This window comes from Lynx rufus, unplaced genomic scaffold (assembly GCF_022079265.1).
Source record: "Lynx rufus isolate CCGP_SWC_20201006 ecotype Redwood Valley unplaced genomic scaffold, mLynRuf1.p SCAF_3, whole genome shotgun sequence".
NCBI lineage: Eukaryota > Metazoa > Chordata > Mammalia > Carnivora > Felidae > Lynx > Lynx rufus.
Window position 1 is genome coordinate 172,287,436 of NW_025814845.1, and position 18,445 is coordinate 172,305,880.

Here is an 18,445-nt window from a genome sequence, read left to right on the forward strand (position 1 = left end):
AAGAAAAAGAAACCAAAAGAAAGCAAATGGCTGCTCTTTTCTAGTGAGAGCCAGCTGTCTTCTGATGAAGAATATAGTTTTAAAAAAAATCACAAGATTACTTTCTTCCTAATATTTAACATTACTTAATGCAGTTTCCTGCTGTAATTAATAGTAGCATGCTGTTGGATCTACTATTATCTCAGAGCCCAGTGAAGCGAACCTTTGGCTGGCGGAGTAGACACAACTCATTTCGTATACTGAAAGCAAAAGAAAACTTCGTACAAAAGAGAAGAGTATTTGGATGGATGTGCCATTACAAGACGTACTGATTGGGCGCTACTAGAAGCAAACGGAGGGGAAGTTGCAAGTCTCACAAATCATACATCCCGTCAACATCATAACGCAATGCACAAGAAGCCAGCGAGAACTGAATATATGGGAGGTTTTGCTGAAATACTGTGGAAAAGCAATCACAGTAACTGTACAAAACTTGCTCTCAACGTAACAGAACATAAAGGCACCATTGATATCTTTCTCGTTTTGAAATACTGTAAAAAATTGCTACATATGGCACATAACACATTTTTACATACATATATTTAATTTATAAAAGTTTTTTTCCTGTTTTCTATTCGCAGAACTGCTAAAATAAAATAAATTGTTTAATTTAAGGTGGAATACTTTATTATATAAAATAAAGTTTTACAGGTGAATCTATGTGTTTATTTAGGTTTTATACAGCGATAGGGTCTTGGTTAGCGATTACACTCGTCAGCCTGGCCTGCAATTCTTCCTGCGGAGAGAAGCGGCCTGCTGGGTTAGTCCTGCTGTCCGCCAGGCGGAAGGCAGGTGCTGCCTCAAGACTGGCGGCCAGGGGGTTCTGAATGCCCAGGAAGGGGGTATCTTCCCCTACTCTCTCATCTTCTGTCTCACTCTCTGAGTGAGTGCCTTCCGCACTTGCGTTGCTGTCCATTTCCAACCTGTTGGCAATGTGGCCATTGGGCTTGGTTCTTTTGGGCCGCCGGCTACTGGTGAGTTTCTTAACAGGCTCTTGAGCTGGCTCGTACTCCTGGGTGGTTTCATACTCCTCGTCCTCCACTATCCTCAAGGGGCTAGGGGGCAGGCTGTTGCTCTCATGCGCGGGGTTATGGTGGTAGGAGGTGAACTGCGGGGGGTGGCGGTCATACTTCTCCCGCAGCCTCGGTGGTGTCACGAGAAGCAGAGGTCTTTCTTCTTCCACGAAGGGGCTGACTGCCATGGAGGGCATGGATACCGTCGTGCCGGACACAGGTGGAGACATTTCCGAAGGGGGCGATTTGGGGGAGCTTGGCGTGTGGAAATCTACAGGTGACATACGAGCCGGGGTGGTCATTGCTGACACATACCTGTGTGAGCACAGAATACCCCGCGTGAGTGTGGTGGAATAAGAGGCATCCAAGCAGGGAGGGGACGGGGACAGAATTCGCGATATTATAGAATCAGAAAACAAAGACGGTCGATTCGTTGGATACATCTGGATTTTTAACGCTAAGGACATTCAGCACCCTTGGAGTCTAACATTATGTAGCCAAGAGTTTCCTCACAGGAGTGCATGCAAAGATCAGCTAAGTGGCCTAACTCATGGAAACTTTGGGGATTTTCAATCTCATCATGGTTTTAAATAAAAGCCTGTGAGTCAGGATAAGAGGGCACTAGGTCCCGGAAACCTTTCAGTTTACGAGGACCAAGGCGTGGGGATTTGGAAGGGAAACAAGTATTACTTAAATACTATACCTTCCTAAAGGCCAAGGGGTCTTAGAGAATGAAGCCCAAATGGGGAATGGAAGAAGATCTAAGATGAGTTGCTGATAGCTGGATCTGAATGCATTTGGATCTGTGTGCCTTGTTTCTCCTTAGCTCAGCTATAAGGTTATGTCTTATGAAAAAAAAAGAGCATAGTAACTTAGATTTATTCCTGATAACAGTGTAACACATTTGTGTGCTTTTAGTTTTTCCATGAAATGCTACCTCTTCACATTCAATTTGCAACTCTCCATCTCAGTGACCAAGACATTCAGAAATAAGCCTGGGAGAAACTTATGTTGGCTCCCTGGCTATGTCCAATCTCCAGTCGACCTCTCTTCAAAAACCCAAGGCTGTATCAATCTTTGGCTTATATTTGGTGACTGCTCAAGGGGTGGCTGTACCATGTTACCTTAGGTCCTGTTATGTCCAATGGTGCTCGGTAAATCTCACTGTGACTACACTGAGTGCATTCTTTATTGTTTTCTTTCTTTCTTTCTGTTGTTCTGTTTTGTTTTTTTTTTCCATATCACGTTTTTCTCCACCAGAACAAGAGACCTGACTTACTACTGAGGAAGATGGGGCTTATTCAGAGTCACATTTCTCAACTTCTATAAAAATGTTGCCAATGCACAGCACCAAGGACTCTTTTCTTCACATTGGCATTCACAGAGTCTAATCTGACATTAACTTGTGATGACACAGGACACCATTATCTGAACTCTAGCTAACAGGAACAGGAAGCCTATTAACTTTCCTGCTTTTCAGCCATGATTCAGAGTCACATGGATGTGAGGTCTAGTTGTGTCTAAACTGGGAAGGCGTCTTAGAGATTGAAATACTTGGGGCTCGAGGCTTCAACTTTCGTTCTGGGGATACTTAAATTAAGCTCTCTGAGAAACGCTAATCCAAATTCAACCAATGCGTCCAGGCAATGGATCTTTTCTCTCCATGCTCTGTAGGTCCCGGTATATTTTGCAGTCCTAGATAATATCTGTGGTATGCGTAGAAGCCCACCACAGCAGGGAAATGTCAGCCTTCAAAGAGAAATATCACACGTAGTGATGAAGAAAGAATTTGTCCCTGAGGTCTTTTTCAGGTCTCAAAAAATAAGACACATAGAATGTCTTAATACATAAAGATACAATTATATGAATTTAAGACTCATGTTTTAAACCAGTTTGGGACCATGCCTACTTTTTCACAGATGAATGACAGAGCAGCCTTTAATTCCATAGAATTCTGAAATACCATTTTGGGGCAAAGACCCTTGAGGAGTGGTCAGCAAGCTCTACATGACCTGCTGGCCCCAAACTAGTCATCTTTTGTTTTAAGGACTGCCCAGTCAGTCCATGAGTGGACAGAGTCTATCAGAGTTATCTCCGCCCATGTAACTACCAAATAGGTATGGACACGTACCAAGGCAACATCACGTAAACCTTTCAGCAAGTGGTCAAAGATCACACTGAGATGGTGATATATAAACAAACAAATGACACCATTTTGGGTTTGCAAACAAACAAGCAATAGCGTACTGATATGCTGCCAATGCTGGTTGGATATAACTCTCCCAATTTAAGTGAAAATGAATAAAGAGAACCTATGAATTCAGTATCCCTAGTAAGCATCTCTTAGTTTGCTTTCTTCTACTCTTTATTTTACCTTGTGTGTAACTCCCCCAGCCCAATCCGAGATCCCCAGAAGAAAGCCAAAACATTCTGGAATAAAGGACCATGTCAAAAGCAATATTGGTTTGGAAACCAGCTGTGAAGACTGCCAGACACAGCAGACAAAACATTTATTTATTCATCCCTTCTTCGAATTTCATAAAAGGGATACTATGTGGTGGAACACAAGCGGTCATTCCCCACGACAGTCAGCAGTGACACAGCCCTTGATTTGATTTAACCGAGGCTGGAAGGTAAGAAAGAGTTAGCACACGAGAACACGAGAGCAGCTCGACCAGAGTTTGGGTAACTGGCAAATTAGAATTACAGAAAGGGTCCTTATCAACCATTGGTGCCATCTCTCTAAAGCTACAGCCGAGAAAACTGAGATCCCGGGTGGGTCTGAGCCTAAGGCCAGAGTTAGGAACTCCAGGTTTGCCGCACTTCCGCATCAAATCGTTCCCGCTCTTTAAGGGTCTGCTGCCTGTCAGCTGCTGGGATGACGCAGGAAGCTCAGGAGAAGTGAGCTCAGACAAAAAGATGACTTCCTCAGCTAGGAAACTCCTAGCACAGGCAAATGCTGCCCCTTATTCTCATTAGAGTAGATTTCCGTAAGTGAGACCGCAGGTGCTCACGGGGATTCCCCTACTGCGTCTCTTTCTCCTCTGCAGTAGCTGTGCCCTTGGGGTTTACCTTTCACTATGAGGAGAGTCTCGGTAGGAGTCAGGGGTTTCTCTGGCATGCCTGAGGAAGCTGTTACACTCGCGAGGGCCTCCCACGCCATTAAGTCGTCCTCTTGGGCCCCCAGAGGGGCTGCTGTGCCTACTGTTCTCTACTGATGACATCATGATTACAGAGTGGCTTTCCGAAATGATGCTTTCAGTGTGCCCATTACTCCAGCTAGAGGGGAAACGTGAGAGGCGAAGAGATATACTTATGCATTTCTTAATTACATGCCAAAATGGAAATGAAAGGACGTGATCTGGTAACTATTTCGAATTATTGGTGTATCGGCAGTTCACTACAACATTACTTGTCTCAGAATAGAATCGTCAGAAAGATACTCGCTCTAGAAAGGATTTAGAATGGCTCTGTAAGGATACAGCTTATGTATTTGCTCACCCATTTGACACATTATTTTCCAAATGTTGCTATGTGCTATGTACTCGGACAATCTCTCTGTTCTTGAGCGGCTTACGTTAAGGAAATACTTGGCCTGTGAGCTGCATTTTGCAGTCCAGTGTTGCCCTTGGTAGCATGAACTGGATCAGCAAGACATCTGAGAATTTAGAGTTCAGTTATTAAACCAGTTCGCACGTGCATTTCCAAAGGCAACCCAATCATTGGAAGAAGCCAACTTTTAAGCATTATAGAGCATCTAAGCCAGACTTTTCCCACTGTAGCAATTCAGTGAGGGGTCGGGCCTGAGTAAAGACAATCTCTAAAATGGGGAACAAAGATCCTGTGAGTAGGCATTCTTTTCATTTTCAGTAATGAAAAACTTGAGGCTCAAATTTAAACAGCAATTAAATGGCAGAGCCAGTTGATGTCCAAAGTCTGTTTTTGTCCTAAACCATACATTTAACCGTGTGTCCCTGCCTCATAAGTGAGTATCTCCTGTTCCTTTCTTAGGCAGTGACAGCAAAAGGCAATATATACAAATTTACTCTTGGAGGAGTGCCTTATAATTTTATTTTTCCTTCTCATACCTGTGACTAGGAGTCTGAGTGACAGTGGTGGAGTGGTGAGCTGTAGAGGTATAGTGACTGGTCGAGAAAGATGTCTCCGCTTCTCTCTCAACAATATGCTCACTAGAGATGACGTTTTTAGAGACGTATTGCTGGATAAACAAAGAGACACAACTTGAAGATTCATATTAATCAAAACAGTAACATCAGCATCACACACACAAATCTATTCTAAGTACATATGCTTCCTAATAAATTCCATTTCTCCAATGGTCAGATGGCAAGTCATACCCTGGCTACATGGCCTTTAAATTCAATAAATGAAATTAATAAATTATCCTTTGGATGTGCACGCGGCATAGATTCTATAGTCTTAACTGCGTTTTATCAGAAACAGACCTATTCCTTCTATCTTATTTCCAACTGAAAATGTGACTGGAATTCAATACAAATCGGTGCCCGATATCCATTTTTGTCATCGTTGTTATAAGTGAAAGAAGATTAACAGATAGTTGACTGAAACAAAAACGTAGAGATGGTTTGTCTTATTTCAAGTTTCAAGTCAGTGGAGGAAGTTTTTTGTTTTTTTGTTTTTTTTTTTTACAATATCTGCATTTGGGATCTACCTTTCTTTTTCAGTTTCCCAGCGCCCATGTTGCCCTAATGGTATCACTGAAATTTTTAACTTATCGGTGGTAAGACTAACACAGCCACCAAGCGATCTGAAGGACGTACAGAAGCTGTCGAGATCACACATCTTGACAAAGCACATAACGTATAGGGGGCGTATCCATGGTGCAAATAGATCCTACTTTATTTTCATCACCAAATCACACTAGCTATTACTTCAGTAGATTCAATATCCACTGCAGTCAATGACAGAAGCACACTTTGAAGTTGTCTTTTAAAGACACCACATTGAGTAAAATAACAGAAAAAGGCATGTAAAGGAATATTCTCAGTTGAAATGGGAACTTTATAAGCAATGGGCTGTGGGCTTTAAAAGAACCTGATGTGTTTACGGAAACCCCCAAAATATACAGCTCGAGTGATGTTTGAAACTCTGGCTGGTTCTTTTAGCGGAAAGGCTGTTATTCCATGTGGCTCTTTCTGGGACGTAAAGTTAGCTTGTTTTAAGGCAAAGATGGTGATGTCATAAATAATGAGCTCTTCCTAGTCTGTGTACCATTTCACTCTTGGTCCTTGAAAGGCAATGTAACCTTAGTGAATCTAATGAAAATGATACTTAACAATTATTGAACACTCACTGAATGTCACTGGGCTAAGTGTTTTATATGGATTGTCTTATTTAATGCTCACAGAACTTTCTGAAGTAGGTATTATTTTTAGGCCTGTTGTCATCATGAGGAAACAGGGTTTAGACAGATTAAAGCCTAAAGCAACACAGCCCAAGACATAATTGGAATCACGCAGCCACTTAGACACAGTGACAGATTGGAGGTGTGCCTGTATGTAGTGAATGCATTTATCAACTGTGTAGAACATTCCAGTGAACACTGGTGGGGGGAGGAAAGCAGCAAAATATACTAATATATCAGCCTTTCCTCTGTCCCTGGAAGGTCTTCGCTACAGGTCTTGCTGGTAGTAACCACCAAGGCTGAACAGGATTCTAGGATAGATTTGCTCCAAACAAAAGACACATTTTCCTATAGGATGGAGAGTGGTACTGAATGTAGTCTTCAAGCTTTGCCTACAAAAAGCCACGCATCAGAGGGAAATGAAGTGAACAGGAAAAAATTATGGTGCAAAAAATATGGAGAAACACTCCAAAAGGCAGGAAAGCTGAGTCCGGCTCTAGGAGGCTGGAAAGATTGTATCTAAAGACTCTTCAGAATGTATGACCTATTTCTATCTAAAAGCCTAGTGCTTGGTAAGTTTTAAACAGAATGTTTGAGTGATTGAGGATCTATTTCCTCTGGAGGGTTTGACATCCTATAGAAAGAGTCAGGGAAGAGGAGGCATCGTTCTTTCAGTTTTGCCACTGAGAAGCGAGTTTGATAAGTCACTTGGCCCTTCCACGCCCTAATTTTTCCCTTGGTAAGTCAGAATCAGTAAATCATCGGGCGCTGGGAAATGCCTCTAATAAAAATGAGTCTAAAGCCCTTAGCTCAGTTATTAGCACTAATCAGTTATAGACTGGAATAGCCTTCATTTCCAAATCATAAAAATAAAATAAAATAAAATATTTCCCCCTGATTCTTGTATCATTCATTTCATTATTTTTCTTTCTGTTTTTCTTTCCTTTCTTCCGGTCCTCGTCTCCCTGCAGAACAAACCCAATATTATTATGCCAACCCCTTAATGAACACTTTGTAAGAGGAAATGTGCTGGTGTTACAGGAACCAAATTCACTTTAAAAAATGTTCCCATTCTTTTCTCCTGGAGAAACCCTGGATTCCTGGAAGCTGTGGTGATTAATGGCAGTAGCTAAGAGCCTAAGAGCTTTAGAAAATAAACTTCAAGGTGCCTGAACAGAGGAGAGACGCTCAGCTTTTCCACTGGCCAGAGTCAACATACATTCACCAGCTGGACGTTCTCGGGGGGTGGGTTGGGGTGGTGAGGCCCGTTTGCTATGTTCACCATGTTGTTTCGCTCAGACCGAAGACTCTGCCGAAGCCGGTCATGAAGCTTTTTCCGTTGTTTCCTGGATATGAAAAAGAGGGAGCATTTATTATTTTTTTTTCTGTTATTTGGTACAGTCAATTTTTTATACTACCAACATGTAACTCAGGTAGGAGATTAGTGGTGGTGACAGGAGAGGGTGTACCACTCCATCTCAGAGTCTGCCTATGGACAGGAGTGGAATCCCACATTCTTAGTGAATAGATTTAAGAATTTGGGTGGGATTCTTACAGAAATTGAACCGGACTGCTGAGAGATAAGAAAAAAAAAAAAAGGAGAAGATACATCAAGTTGATATTCGGCTCAAACCCCAACTTTGGTCATCAATCCATCTTTGCCTAAGTCTTACACATGGTCATTTGTCTTAGGTAACAATTTGTGCCGTGCAATTGACGAGGCTGATTCTGATTTCATGTATAATTTTGTCTGTGGGTCTCTTAAGGAAATGCAGCTAATTTTGAATCTGTGCCTCATACACAGTGTGTAAGCATGTATAGTATCGTACATGAGCGCAGACAGGTACATATTTTGCCAGTAGATTTAGCGCAGTTATAACATGATCTCACTCCGGTAACGCTTTTTTTGTGTAACTAGGCAATGAGTATTGAAATATTGAAGTTGAATCTAGTAGGACTCATAAGGTAGATTCTAGTAAGGCTTATCTCTATCACTCAATTCTGTCAACACATTAAATCCTGGGGTACTGGGGCGCCTGGGTGGCTCTCATAGTTCATGAGTTTGAGCCCCACGTTGGTCTCTGTTCTAATAGCTCAGCGCCTGGAGCCTGCTTCGGATTTCTGTATCTCTCTCTCTCTCTCTGTCCCTCCCCTGCTCGTGCTCTGTCTCTGTCTGTCTCTCTCTCAAAAATAAATAAACATCACAAAATTTTTAAACAAAACCCTGGGGTATTAAGAAAATGCCATTCATGCCCTTAATTTTATGGTATAAAAGCATATTGTCTTTGTTCTTCAATGCAACATTCAGGCCATGATAATATCCCCATGACTAGTTTTGGCAAGAGAGTTTATGTGATGAAGCACCAAAACAAAACAAAACTGTTAATGTTATTTCCTACTTTAAGTGGATATTCTACGTAAGAGAGAAAAGTGAAGGGACTTCATGCCACACGGTAATTGTGTTTGTTCATAGGGACCCCGCTTCAAGGGCCAGACACAGTGAACACACATCTGCTTTAGTGTTTTCTCTAATTCTTTCAAAGCAAGATTTGCTTGATTTTCCTCCCATGAGATTCCTTTTGTACATCTCACGCTTTGAGAGCATTTCAACCAGTAAGCTCATTAGATGGAACAGAAAATCAATCCCAATGATGTTTTTAAAAACCTGCATTCCCAACACCACCAAATGTTTCCTTTATCTCCTAAGTCTGAGTGCAAAGCAGAACACGTCCTCAGCAGGGATAGGACAAGTGCGCCTTGGTCACCGACTGCTGTCCTCTCAGGATGTGGTGCACGTCCACACACACACGCATGTGCCCCACAGGCCCGTCCCTCCACCCTTTTGATCACGGGCCGTGGTCAATGACCAGAAATCTTCTGAACATTTTCGCACAAACAGGCAGAGCTTTCTAGTTATGTGATTAGAAAAGGTCCTCCAGAGAGATTATTCCGGGGAGAAACATGAGAAGAAACATCCCCCTGCCTCCCCACTCCCCCTTCTCAAGACCAGGCCGTTGAATCTGTTTTGTGCAAAGCCCCGCCGGCTAGGCCGTCTCTGTGTGAAGGGGAGAGAGGCACGGAGGAGGAAGCTTTACTTGGTTTTGCAGTATGCCACCACACACATGATGCCGACCACAAGCAGGGCGATGCAGATGCCGGTGATGGTCAGCACTCTCTTCTGGTAGAGCTCCTCCGCTTCTGGAAAGGGATGAGAGCAGACATCACCAAGGCCCCCTTACACGTGCCGGGACTTAACAACTGAACAGTTGGCATGCTGCGTTGGCATTGTCCATGTTCACAAGAAAGTAAATACGAGACAATTCATTACTTTTGCAGACATACTTAAGGTACAGCATACTCTGCATTGTACTTTGAGCATAAACAGCAAAGCCAGCTGGGGCCATGTGCGATTAAAAAAAAATTACACTATTAAGTTACTTTACGTATAAGCTGCAGGTATATATGTATTAAACTGGCAAATCATCAACATTAATTATAAAATATTTAGTCAAAACTGTAGTTTTTAATTAAATAAAAAAAAAAACCATATCTTGCAAAGACAACAGGAATCAATGCCAACAAAACGAGTTGGGGTTGGAATCACTGGGGCCATCCTCCCCTCCTCCCTCTTCTCCATCCCCCCCGCCCTCCCAAGCCTCTTTTTATTTCCCATCTATGTTATATTCCAGCGGTCTTTACAAGGAGCCATTTCTAAATTAAAAAAAATAAACTCAAAGACATTTGCAAACATGAGCTTGACTTGTAGTTAGCAACAAAACTGAGGCAGGATCCCTACGATTAAACTGTAAAATGTAAACATAAGCCACACGGTGGGGGTAGCAGTGTACTGTATCAGAGAAAACCCAATATGGTGGGTAAGATAGTCCTGGGCCAAGATGGAGATTTGTCCTTTGAAAGACAATTATTATTACCCCACCAGTTGTACTTAGACACCTAATGTATCTGTGTAAAGAAACCACTAGCATCCATGATATGCGACTTGGAATAGATCGTAATGCATTGCCGTGGTGACCAGCTTGGCAAATTAGCTAAGGTAGGTTACACTAAGGGAGTCCGATGCTTAGAACTTTGGGTTAAGAGCAGCACTGTACCCCCAATGTGATCAGTATCTTATTCATGGAAGTCTTTCTATTTGCAAATCGGTTTTTGGGAGGAATCATTTGATTATACGTTGGTGGGTCAGGCTTTTAATGAGATTGGCAGATTTCATGGTGAACCTGATCCCTTAGGAACTGAGTTTCCAACTAGTCTAATTATATTTATTGGAAGATATTCACTGAGAAAGAGAACTCAACCAGTGTAGAATAAGCAATGTAAGTGGAACTTGCCAAATTGATTAATAAGCTGGTCAAAAACTGGAGGATGTTGTGCAAATGACGGTCTCTTATCTGGACGTCGACATGGGGCCTTAGGGAACATTTTTGGTTTACATTCTCAGTCTTAGCCACCACACCTTCTTCTCTGCTGAGAGAGGGCAAGTCGCAGAAAGGTCTTCTCGAAATGAAAAAGTGCGTTTTATTTTCTGTGATACAGTAGACCTTACCATTAAACAAAAAAACATTTCCTACAAGCCAAGCCCATGGTAATCAAATTCCAGTTAACAGATCGGGAACATTGTCAAATCAAATTAATAGAGCACTGATTATTAACAGGAGGAGAAGGAGAATAGAAGTCAGTGGGTAAAAGACTAGAATGCTACAGAAATTCTACAAAAACAAACCAAAAGGGTGGGAAGTGGGAAGGAAAAAACAAACCAAGAGGACAGACAGACTGACAGAATGACGGAGAGAGAGAGGAAGTCGGGTACGAGGGAAAACAAGGTTGAAAGTGAAGGAGCCATCTGAAGTCCCTGGCACAGCATGCCCGATACTAAGGGAAGAAAAATAAATAAACAAAAGAAAACCAGAGGGAGGAAATGCTGGGCGGGAAGAGAAGGTGGATGTAAAGTTGGAAGGGTGAACCCATACAGCATAACTCCTACCCTAGGCTGGCGGTCACGTGGAAGCCACAATTAGAAAGCAAAGCAGCTGGTGCATTGCAAGGAAACAATGAACCAGGAGACAGAGTGGTGGCACATACTTTGGCCGCAAAAGTCAGATGATGAGGTGGAAGGTGAATGCTTCTTTGTTAATTGCTGTGTCTGCTGCCTCTCCTCCCCCACAGCCACAGGACAGGGAATTAAATTTTATGAGGTGTTAATCTGTGAGCTGGTGCCACGGGAGCTTCCTCCTTGACCTGGCATCTGGATCAGTTTTTAGCACTATGTCTAAGAAGGAGAGGTGGGGCCCGGAACAGGAGGCAGTGTTCCTGCCGGTGTGATAAGTTGGTTCGGAAACAGGAGCGTAGACGTGTCCTTGACCCTGCTTTACCCTGCCCTCTTTCGCTCACTCTCTTTTTTTCTTCTTTTGAAAGGAGGAGGGCTTGGTGGCGCTGGCATCTTAACGTTCTATTTTTAGAAAAAGCTGGGAGATTACATCTGCAAACCGTGAAAATGGGATGTATACAGGGACCCAAGGGGGAAAAGGCATCCCACTACTCCCAGGGATTCCGTTGAGAAGTTTTTCGGCGGTTGTTCGTTAGGAAAGAATAGACTGACCTCAGTTTGTCAGCAAATGTGGTATGATGATTCACCACTCTGCCCTACGTGATACGGGAAGACACGCATTTTCCAGCGAAATTGGTCATGGAAATGAAAAGGCAGCTCAGTAAAGGCCAAAGGGTAAAGAAAGCAAAGTGCTAAGATGAACCAACTAAAGACAAGGCCCATGGAATACAGAAGGAGGATTAAGATTCTGTATTCACAACAGCATTTCCCGAATACATTAAATGTTTCCCAGTTCAGTTTCTATTCCATTTTCCAACGATTTACTAGAGCAGGGAACCCCCACATTATGAATGTGTTAAAAGGGAAATACTTGAACAATAATGAAAACAATGGGTTCTTTTGACCCCCCCCCCTTTTTCCTTATTATTATTTCTTTTTCCTAGCGTGACAGGGTCAATAGGGCAAAAGCAAATTAGAGGCAGCGCTGAAAAAGAGAATCCGTCAGTCCAGTTGGCGGATGTGCCTTAATGAATGGAAACGCTTCCCAGTCCTTACTCTATGGTTTGGCTGAATGCTTTGCAGTGAATCAGATCGAGCATGTTTTTCTGTCTGATCTGGCCAGGCTAAGAGACAGAAGCCTTGTCTTTCTCAATTGCAATTGATCTTTAAGGTCTGATTTCCCTTAAGGATGGAACATTCTGGCTCAGTACACTGGCTGTCCTGAGACTTTGGAGTTTTAGACCGTTTGCCTGTAAGAGGTGTGCAGATACCAGCATATGGTGTCTCTACTGCTCCTTCAGGTCTTACTGAGGGAGAAGTCGTATATCTGAACTATCCATTGCCCTACCTCATTGGGAATAGGAGTATTAAATTCTAGTTAGACCCTGAAGTGATAAAGTGGGAGAAAGATGCCATTAGGGAAAAGGAGCAGGCGATAATGGATTTGTTTTCTCCCTGTAGGAAAGGCCTGTAAGCCTTTTTAGTAGTGGAACTATTTTTATCCAGAGGGAGGTTACTTGAATAGATCCCTCTCTCTCTACGTAGATAATCTGCCACCCAATGCTGATCATGGGACCTCTTGAGATTCTCACGCTTGGGAGAGATTCTCTGATCTGCAAAGGGCCACTCACATATAAGTGGGGGTTTTCTCATCACAGGAATCGTTTCCTCTTGGGAGTTTTTACAGGAGGAATGGTCGACCAATTGAGTTTCTAAACCTGTAACTGACAGAACTTGCAAAAGTCTTATTCTCCACGAATTATGGAAAGTATATTAGGTATAGATGGTGACGTTATCATCCAAACGAGAGCAGCAGTTATGCTACAGGGTGTCCTCACTGCATGATGTCACTGACACCAGCTGCATGGAGATCAGATATTCTGTTAATCAGGACATTGCTTTGTTGACCCATGGCCACATTCCAGGGCTGCTGGTGCCGTCCAGAAAGCCCGGGTACCTGCGCTGTGGAGCCTCTGGGATGACAGAATGGTTTCCCTCTCCTCCCAGGACTGGCCCTTGCTTCCAATAATTTAGGACAAAGGCTTTCAAAGGGACTATGCCCCAAATTCATATGCTGCTAAGAGATATTTTGTGTTTACAGTGTGAACATGTCTATTTGATTACTTGTCTGGATGATCTTAGTGACTCAAGGTTAATTCCATTAGTGCTAGAATTTCCACTGAAAATAGCACAAGGCTTTTTTCTTTCTGTTTTCTATTTCCTTGCTCATAAGATAATGAAGTTGACTACAGCAGCGCTTGAACATTCCCAGAAAATCAGTCTGTGCCTACAATATTGTGTTGCAATGTCAGGGCTTTCTATGTTACTATATTCAATGGGTGATTTTTACACTGTATGTCAAGTTCCCATCAGCCTAAGACGTGGTGTGCTTTTAAGTCGATGCATTTAGAGCTTCTTTTGTTCTCAGGCCTGGTTTGGTTCTTCCCATAGCCTTCGACACCTCTCCAACTTACCCCAGCTCTGAAATAACAGCATGGTCAGATCCAGAGGGTCAAGGTACGTGGGACATGTGTGAATTTGCAGCAGGTGAGGTGATTTTAAACTCTAAGTGAAGTTTGGAAATCTAGAAACTGCTGCACTCAGTGACATTTCGGTAAACTAATCATAGATGGGACGCGGAAAAATCATTGTTATAGCTGTATGATCCCTTCTGAAGGAAAAGGAAATTAGTTAGGAATTGAAAGGTAAGAGCAGAAAAGGAAAAGATTTCAGCTCAGAGGTTCTAAATTCTGCAGGCTAAAAGGAATGATGATTGGTCCATACCCATAAATTCAATCCCAAGATGCTCTGCCAATGCAGAAAGTTGACAAAAAAAAGAAAGAAAGGAAACAAGTTTCAGAAAAGAGCAATACACTGCGCTCCAAAACACATTACACACGACTATTACGGCTCTCTGTGCGTGCACACGGAACAGGACGAATGGTGGGTGGTTAACACAAGCAGTGCTCAGGTACGCCTCCGTGAGTCCGCGTAGGGGACTCGTCTTGTTAAAGAGGTGTGCAAATACCAGCACACCGTGTCTTTATTAACCCTTAAAAGACCTTACTGAGGGAGAAGTTGTCCTCATTTGGGAATAGAAATATTGTATTTATGATAATAAAGAAAGGCATTCAGTATTATTTCATTCCTCTCTTTAAAAGGCAGAAGTGCAGTTCCAGGGAGGTGATTTTTTTTTTGCCCAAAAGCACATGGTTGGCAGAGCCAGGGGTGGAAGCCAAGAGGACAGCACTCAGGTCTGAAAATTTTGTCACGCTGGATTTACAGTTTTTGTAGTTTGTGGCTAGTTATGCTCTAATATTTCTTGTTGTTTTGGTTATTAAAATATATATATATATCTCCTCTGTTCCTAACCTTCTCCGCTCTCCACCACTTACATGTTCCATTCACAGAAAGCAACAAATGCTTCTGCCCAAAAAACCAGAGAGGGAATTGGGGAACAGAGCCTGCATCTAGTTTTTTCGAAGAACTCCTGCATGGCATAGGATAACTCTCGATGCCTTGCTTTTTCAAATTGTAAAAAGAAAAGGGGGTTGTGTGGGAGAAGGATCCAATTCCTGGGGTCCTTAGTTCAATGGATTACTTCCTCAAATAACAGAGAGCCAATCAGATGATCACTCCATGGTGCTGAGCTCCGACGGCCAGATGAGAGCCCAGGGCTCCGGGAGGGAACCCCAAGTTGTGAGCTCACAGTCCACAGTCCTGGCAGATGTGAGTGCAGAGACTCAAGACTAAAGGACTAGCAGAAACTGCACAGGTTCAAGCAAGGAAATGGGGGACATGGGCAAATTAAAAATAGAAACAAAAACCTTCCAGAAAAGATGCTTTCCAGGCTGAAGCAAAAATTGTTAATCAAATTTTATCGGGGGTGGTGGTGGTGGTGGCGGGGGACCCCTTAGGATTGCTTATTTGTGCATGGATGGTGGAGAGGCACATGGGAAGGAAGGGCAGAAGGCACATGGAGATTCAGAGGTCTCCATTTCTTCCCTTCATCACTGACTCGAGAGATACCACGGTGGTCCAAGAAACATGACAAGGCATCGATCTCTTAACTTTGAAAACATGTGGTTGAGGGGTACTCCTCTCACAAAAACATCAGTCTGGGCATGGACAAAGCATCCTCAAATAGAGAGGAGAAAATAAGGAGGGTCGTGTGCTTAAGTCCTCCTGTTTTCAGGTCCTGCCTCTGCCATTTGCCTGTTCGGTGACTTTGGACGTTAATTTTTCATTGACAAAATGCTTATGATACTAACACATGCGCCACAGGGAGACCCTGTGGAATAAAGGAGCCAGGAAATATGTCGGCCAACAGCAGAAGGGTTTAAGAGCTTGGAGAGTGGACTTATCTGGAGATCTACCTTGGGCCCCTTATTACACGTAGGTTTCCTTTTACCTAATTCATGGTCAGGAAAACTCTGAAAGCTGCTGGGATATACCCAAGAAGTGAGACTTTAAAAACTTTCTACCTCTTGAGGAAACGGAGCTACCAGATTAAAAAATAAATCAGAGAGGACATTGAGTAACAGTAATAACGAGAGGTAGTGTGGACAATAGATCAGTCTGCCTTGGTTGGCCCGGGGTACTCAGGTGAATAGCCTAAACTTTTCATAAGTTAAAAGCCACAGGATTCAGGATTAATTTGGTTGCACAATGTCCACAGCAAACGTTAACAATTTATTCAAATCCAAACGAACTTCTCTTGTCTCTGTGCAACACTCAATTTGACAAAATATTTCCCCCTCATTTGCTTCCTTTATGTAAACTTTGGAACATCAAGGATAAGAATTCATTTTCCAAGGAAGTGATAATAAATTTCCTTACACATTTCCTTGAAGATGTGACTCAGTTTTTCTCCCTAGAACCCCTTCCATCATATGCCTTTTCCTCCTACCAGTCAGTAATAATTTAAGGGTTAAAGCCGAGATATCTACAGAAACTCTTTTCAGAGAATCATTATTCCATGCCTACATGAACACTGCTAATGATCTATATTAGTTGCGTAGAAAGCTTGGTTAAGTCTTCAATAAAATTAGTAGCATGCCCATGCATACATATTACTGCATTTACAGTTTTATAGGTAAGTCTGTGAGCCTAACTATAATTTCATTTCATGGGAAGTCATTCATATCAGGCAGCTCCAATTTCAAATAATTCAAAGGGAAATTGGTACTTAAAATTGGAATCTCTTCTGGCCATAAGCCCTAACAAGGAAACAAGCAGAGGAAACATGCATCATTCTCGACCTGGAGCAAATACTGCTCTAATTTATTTTTACTATTGGTGGCTACATTTCTTTCATTGTGAGTCAAGAAAAGCAGAATACACAAACACTTTTCATTTGATGAAGAAGTTATTACTTTCTATCTGTTCTATTTAATCTAATGTTGGCTTAGGCTCATTATGTATCATACGCTTCCTATTGAACTTCTGTCTCGCCACTACATTTTTCAAATTAAATTAATAATTCAAAAACACAAAGGTTGCTGTAAACAATTTAGTTTCCTTTTCTACATGTGATTTCCTGCTGTGCAGTAAGCAATATAAAAAATTAATTTAAATCTAAGAGTCTTCAGAAACTATTAAATATTGACTCACTATTCCTTTGCTTGAGGATTTTATAATTGTTTGAAGAGAACTGATTAACCTGTAGGTTAATTTAAATTTTTCAATTGCATCAGAGAAAAGAACAATTAAACAACTTTCTTTTACCAAAATTATCCATCCATGCATTTACGGCTTCTGATAAAATCTGAAGACATTCAAGATTTTACTCTTTAATACTTTGGGCCTCCTTATGCAAACAATATCAAAGACATATGTATAGTCCTTTCTGCACCTCTGAGATTTCTAAAGGAGCTCTGTCAATGCCAGTGCTAAGTGGGACGTATTTAGTGTCTGACTTTTCATTTTTGACTTACCTTTACAAATGCAGATACTTTTTATTTTCACATATACAAATCCATATTGCCATTGAGCCTTTTGGAATGTAATAGGAGGCTTTCTCCGCACTCCCAAGTTTCCATGTGCACAGAAGCACATTCACCAACACACACACACAAGAAAGTCTAACACTCAGTTAGAATTTATGATAATTTATGTCATAGATTGTGTCTTTATTCTACTGTCATCCAGATACACGTTGGATAAATTAGTAATTTCAATGGTTTTTAAAGCATTTAGAATCAACACAAGTAATTTATGCACTAGTAACCTCTGATTCAAAATTACATTTAAGGAGATCTATTGGGATTACTCATGCTGACAATATGCCTAAAGGTTCTAAAATTGTACTCTGTAAAAATATTCTATGATTTGGGCTATTCTATAATAACTTATTATTATATATTAGTTTATATATGATATACTTGCTGTATACTGCCTCTAACTATTGAAGCTGTGTTTTTTTTTTCTGCCCGGGAAGTCTATATATCAATTATGAATTGCCTATATATGCACATTCTCCCCCCCCACCCCTAACAATGATCAATACAATCCTTGAAAGTAGGAACTCTGTCAAGGTAGGTCAAATTTGAAGCTGACTAACCTTGACAATATTTTCCTAGAAAGTATTATAAATATGTTTTATTTCAAGGCAAATGGCTGCCTTCAAGAAAGCCATATAAAATATACATTTATTCTTTTCTTTCATACTTTAAATCCATTTTTATAAATCAATAAATGTCCCCATAGAATACTCTGACCAGAAAAACTGCATCAAATCCTAATAATGTAAGTTATGTGTTAATAAGCATTTTAAAAGCTGTACATTCTTTTATAATGTCATTCTTCTATTCAAAATGTGGTTTGGTAAGTCGAAAAAATGTTTCTCTTTGAACCTGGGGAATATCTTTTCCTTCAAAATTTATGTTATGTGTTTCAGACTTTATGAACACAAACAATTAAAGTTTAATCATTACCACTGTG

At 41.5% G+C, this 18,445-nt stretch overlaps 1 protein-coding gene across 8 annotated transcripts in view; it reads right to left on the reverse strand.

Annotated features, from left to right (window-relative positions):
* Positions 1 to 659: 659 nt before the first annotated feature.
* NRG1 (neuregulin 1) overlaps positions 660 to 18,445 on the reverse strand; it is a 1,107,867-nt gene continuing 1,090,081 nt past the window's right edge. For 6 of the 8 annotated variants that reach the window (XM_047090544.1, XM_047090543.1, XM_047090539.1 and 3 more), the window contains 5 exons: positions 9,534 to 9,636; positions 7,658 to 7,784; positions 5,141 to 5,271; positions 4,125 to 4,331; positions 660 to 1,367 (listed from right to left, as the gene is read on the reverse strand). In XM_047090544.1, the coding sequence (XP_046946500.1) occupies positions 716 to 1,367; positions 4,125 to 4,331; positions 5,141 to 5,271; positions 7,658 to 7,784; positions 9,534 to 9,636 (1,220 nt within the window). In that variant the 3' untranslated portion in view covers positions 660 to 715. The other 2 variants (XM_047090541.1, XM_047090542.1) reach the window with 2 other exon arrangements.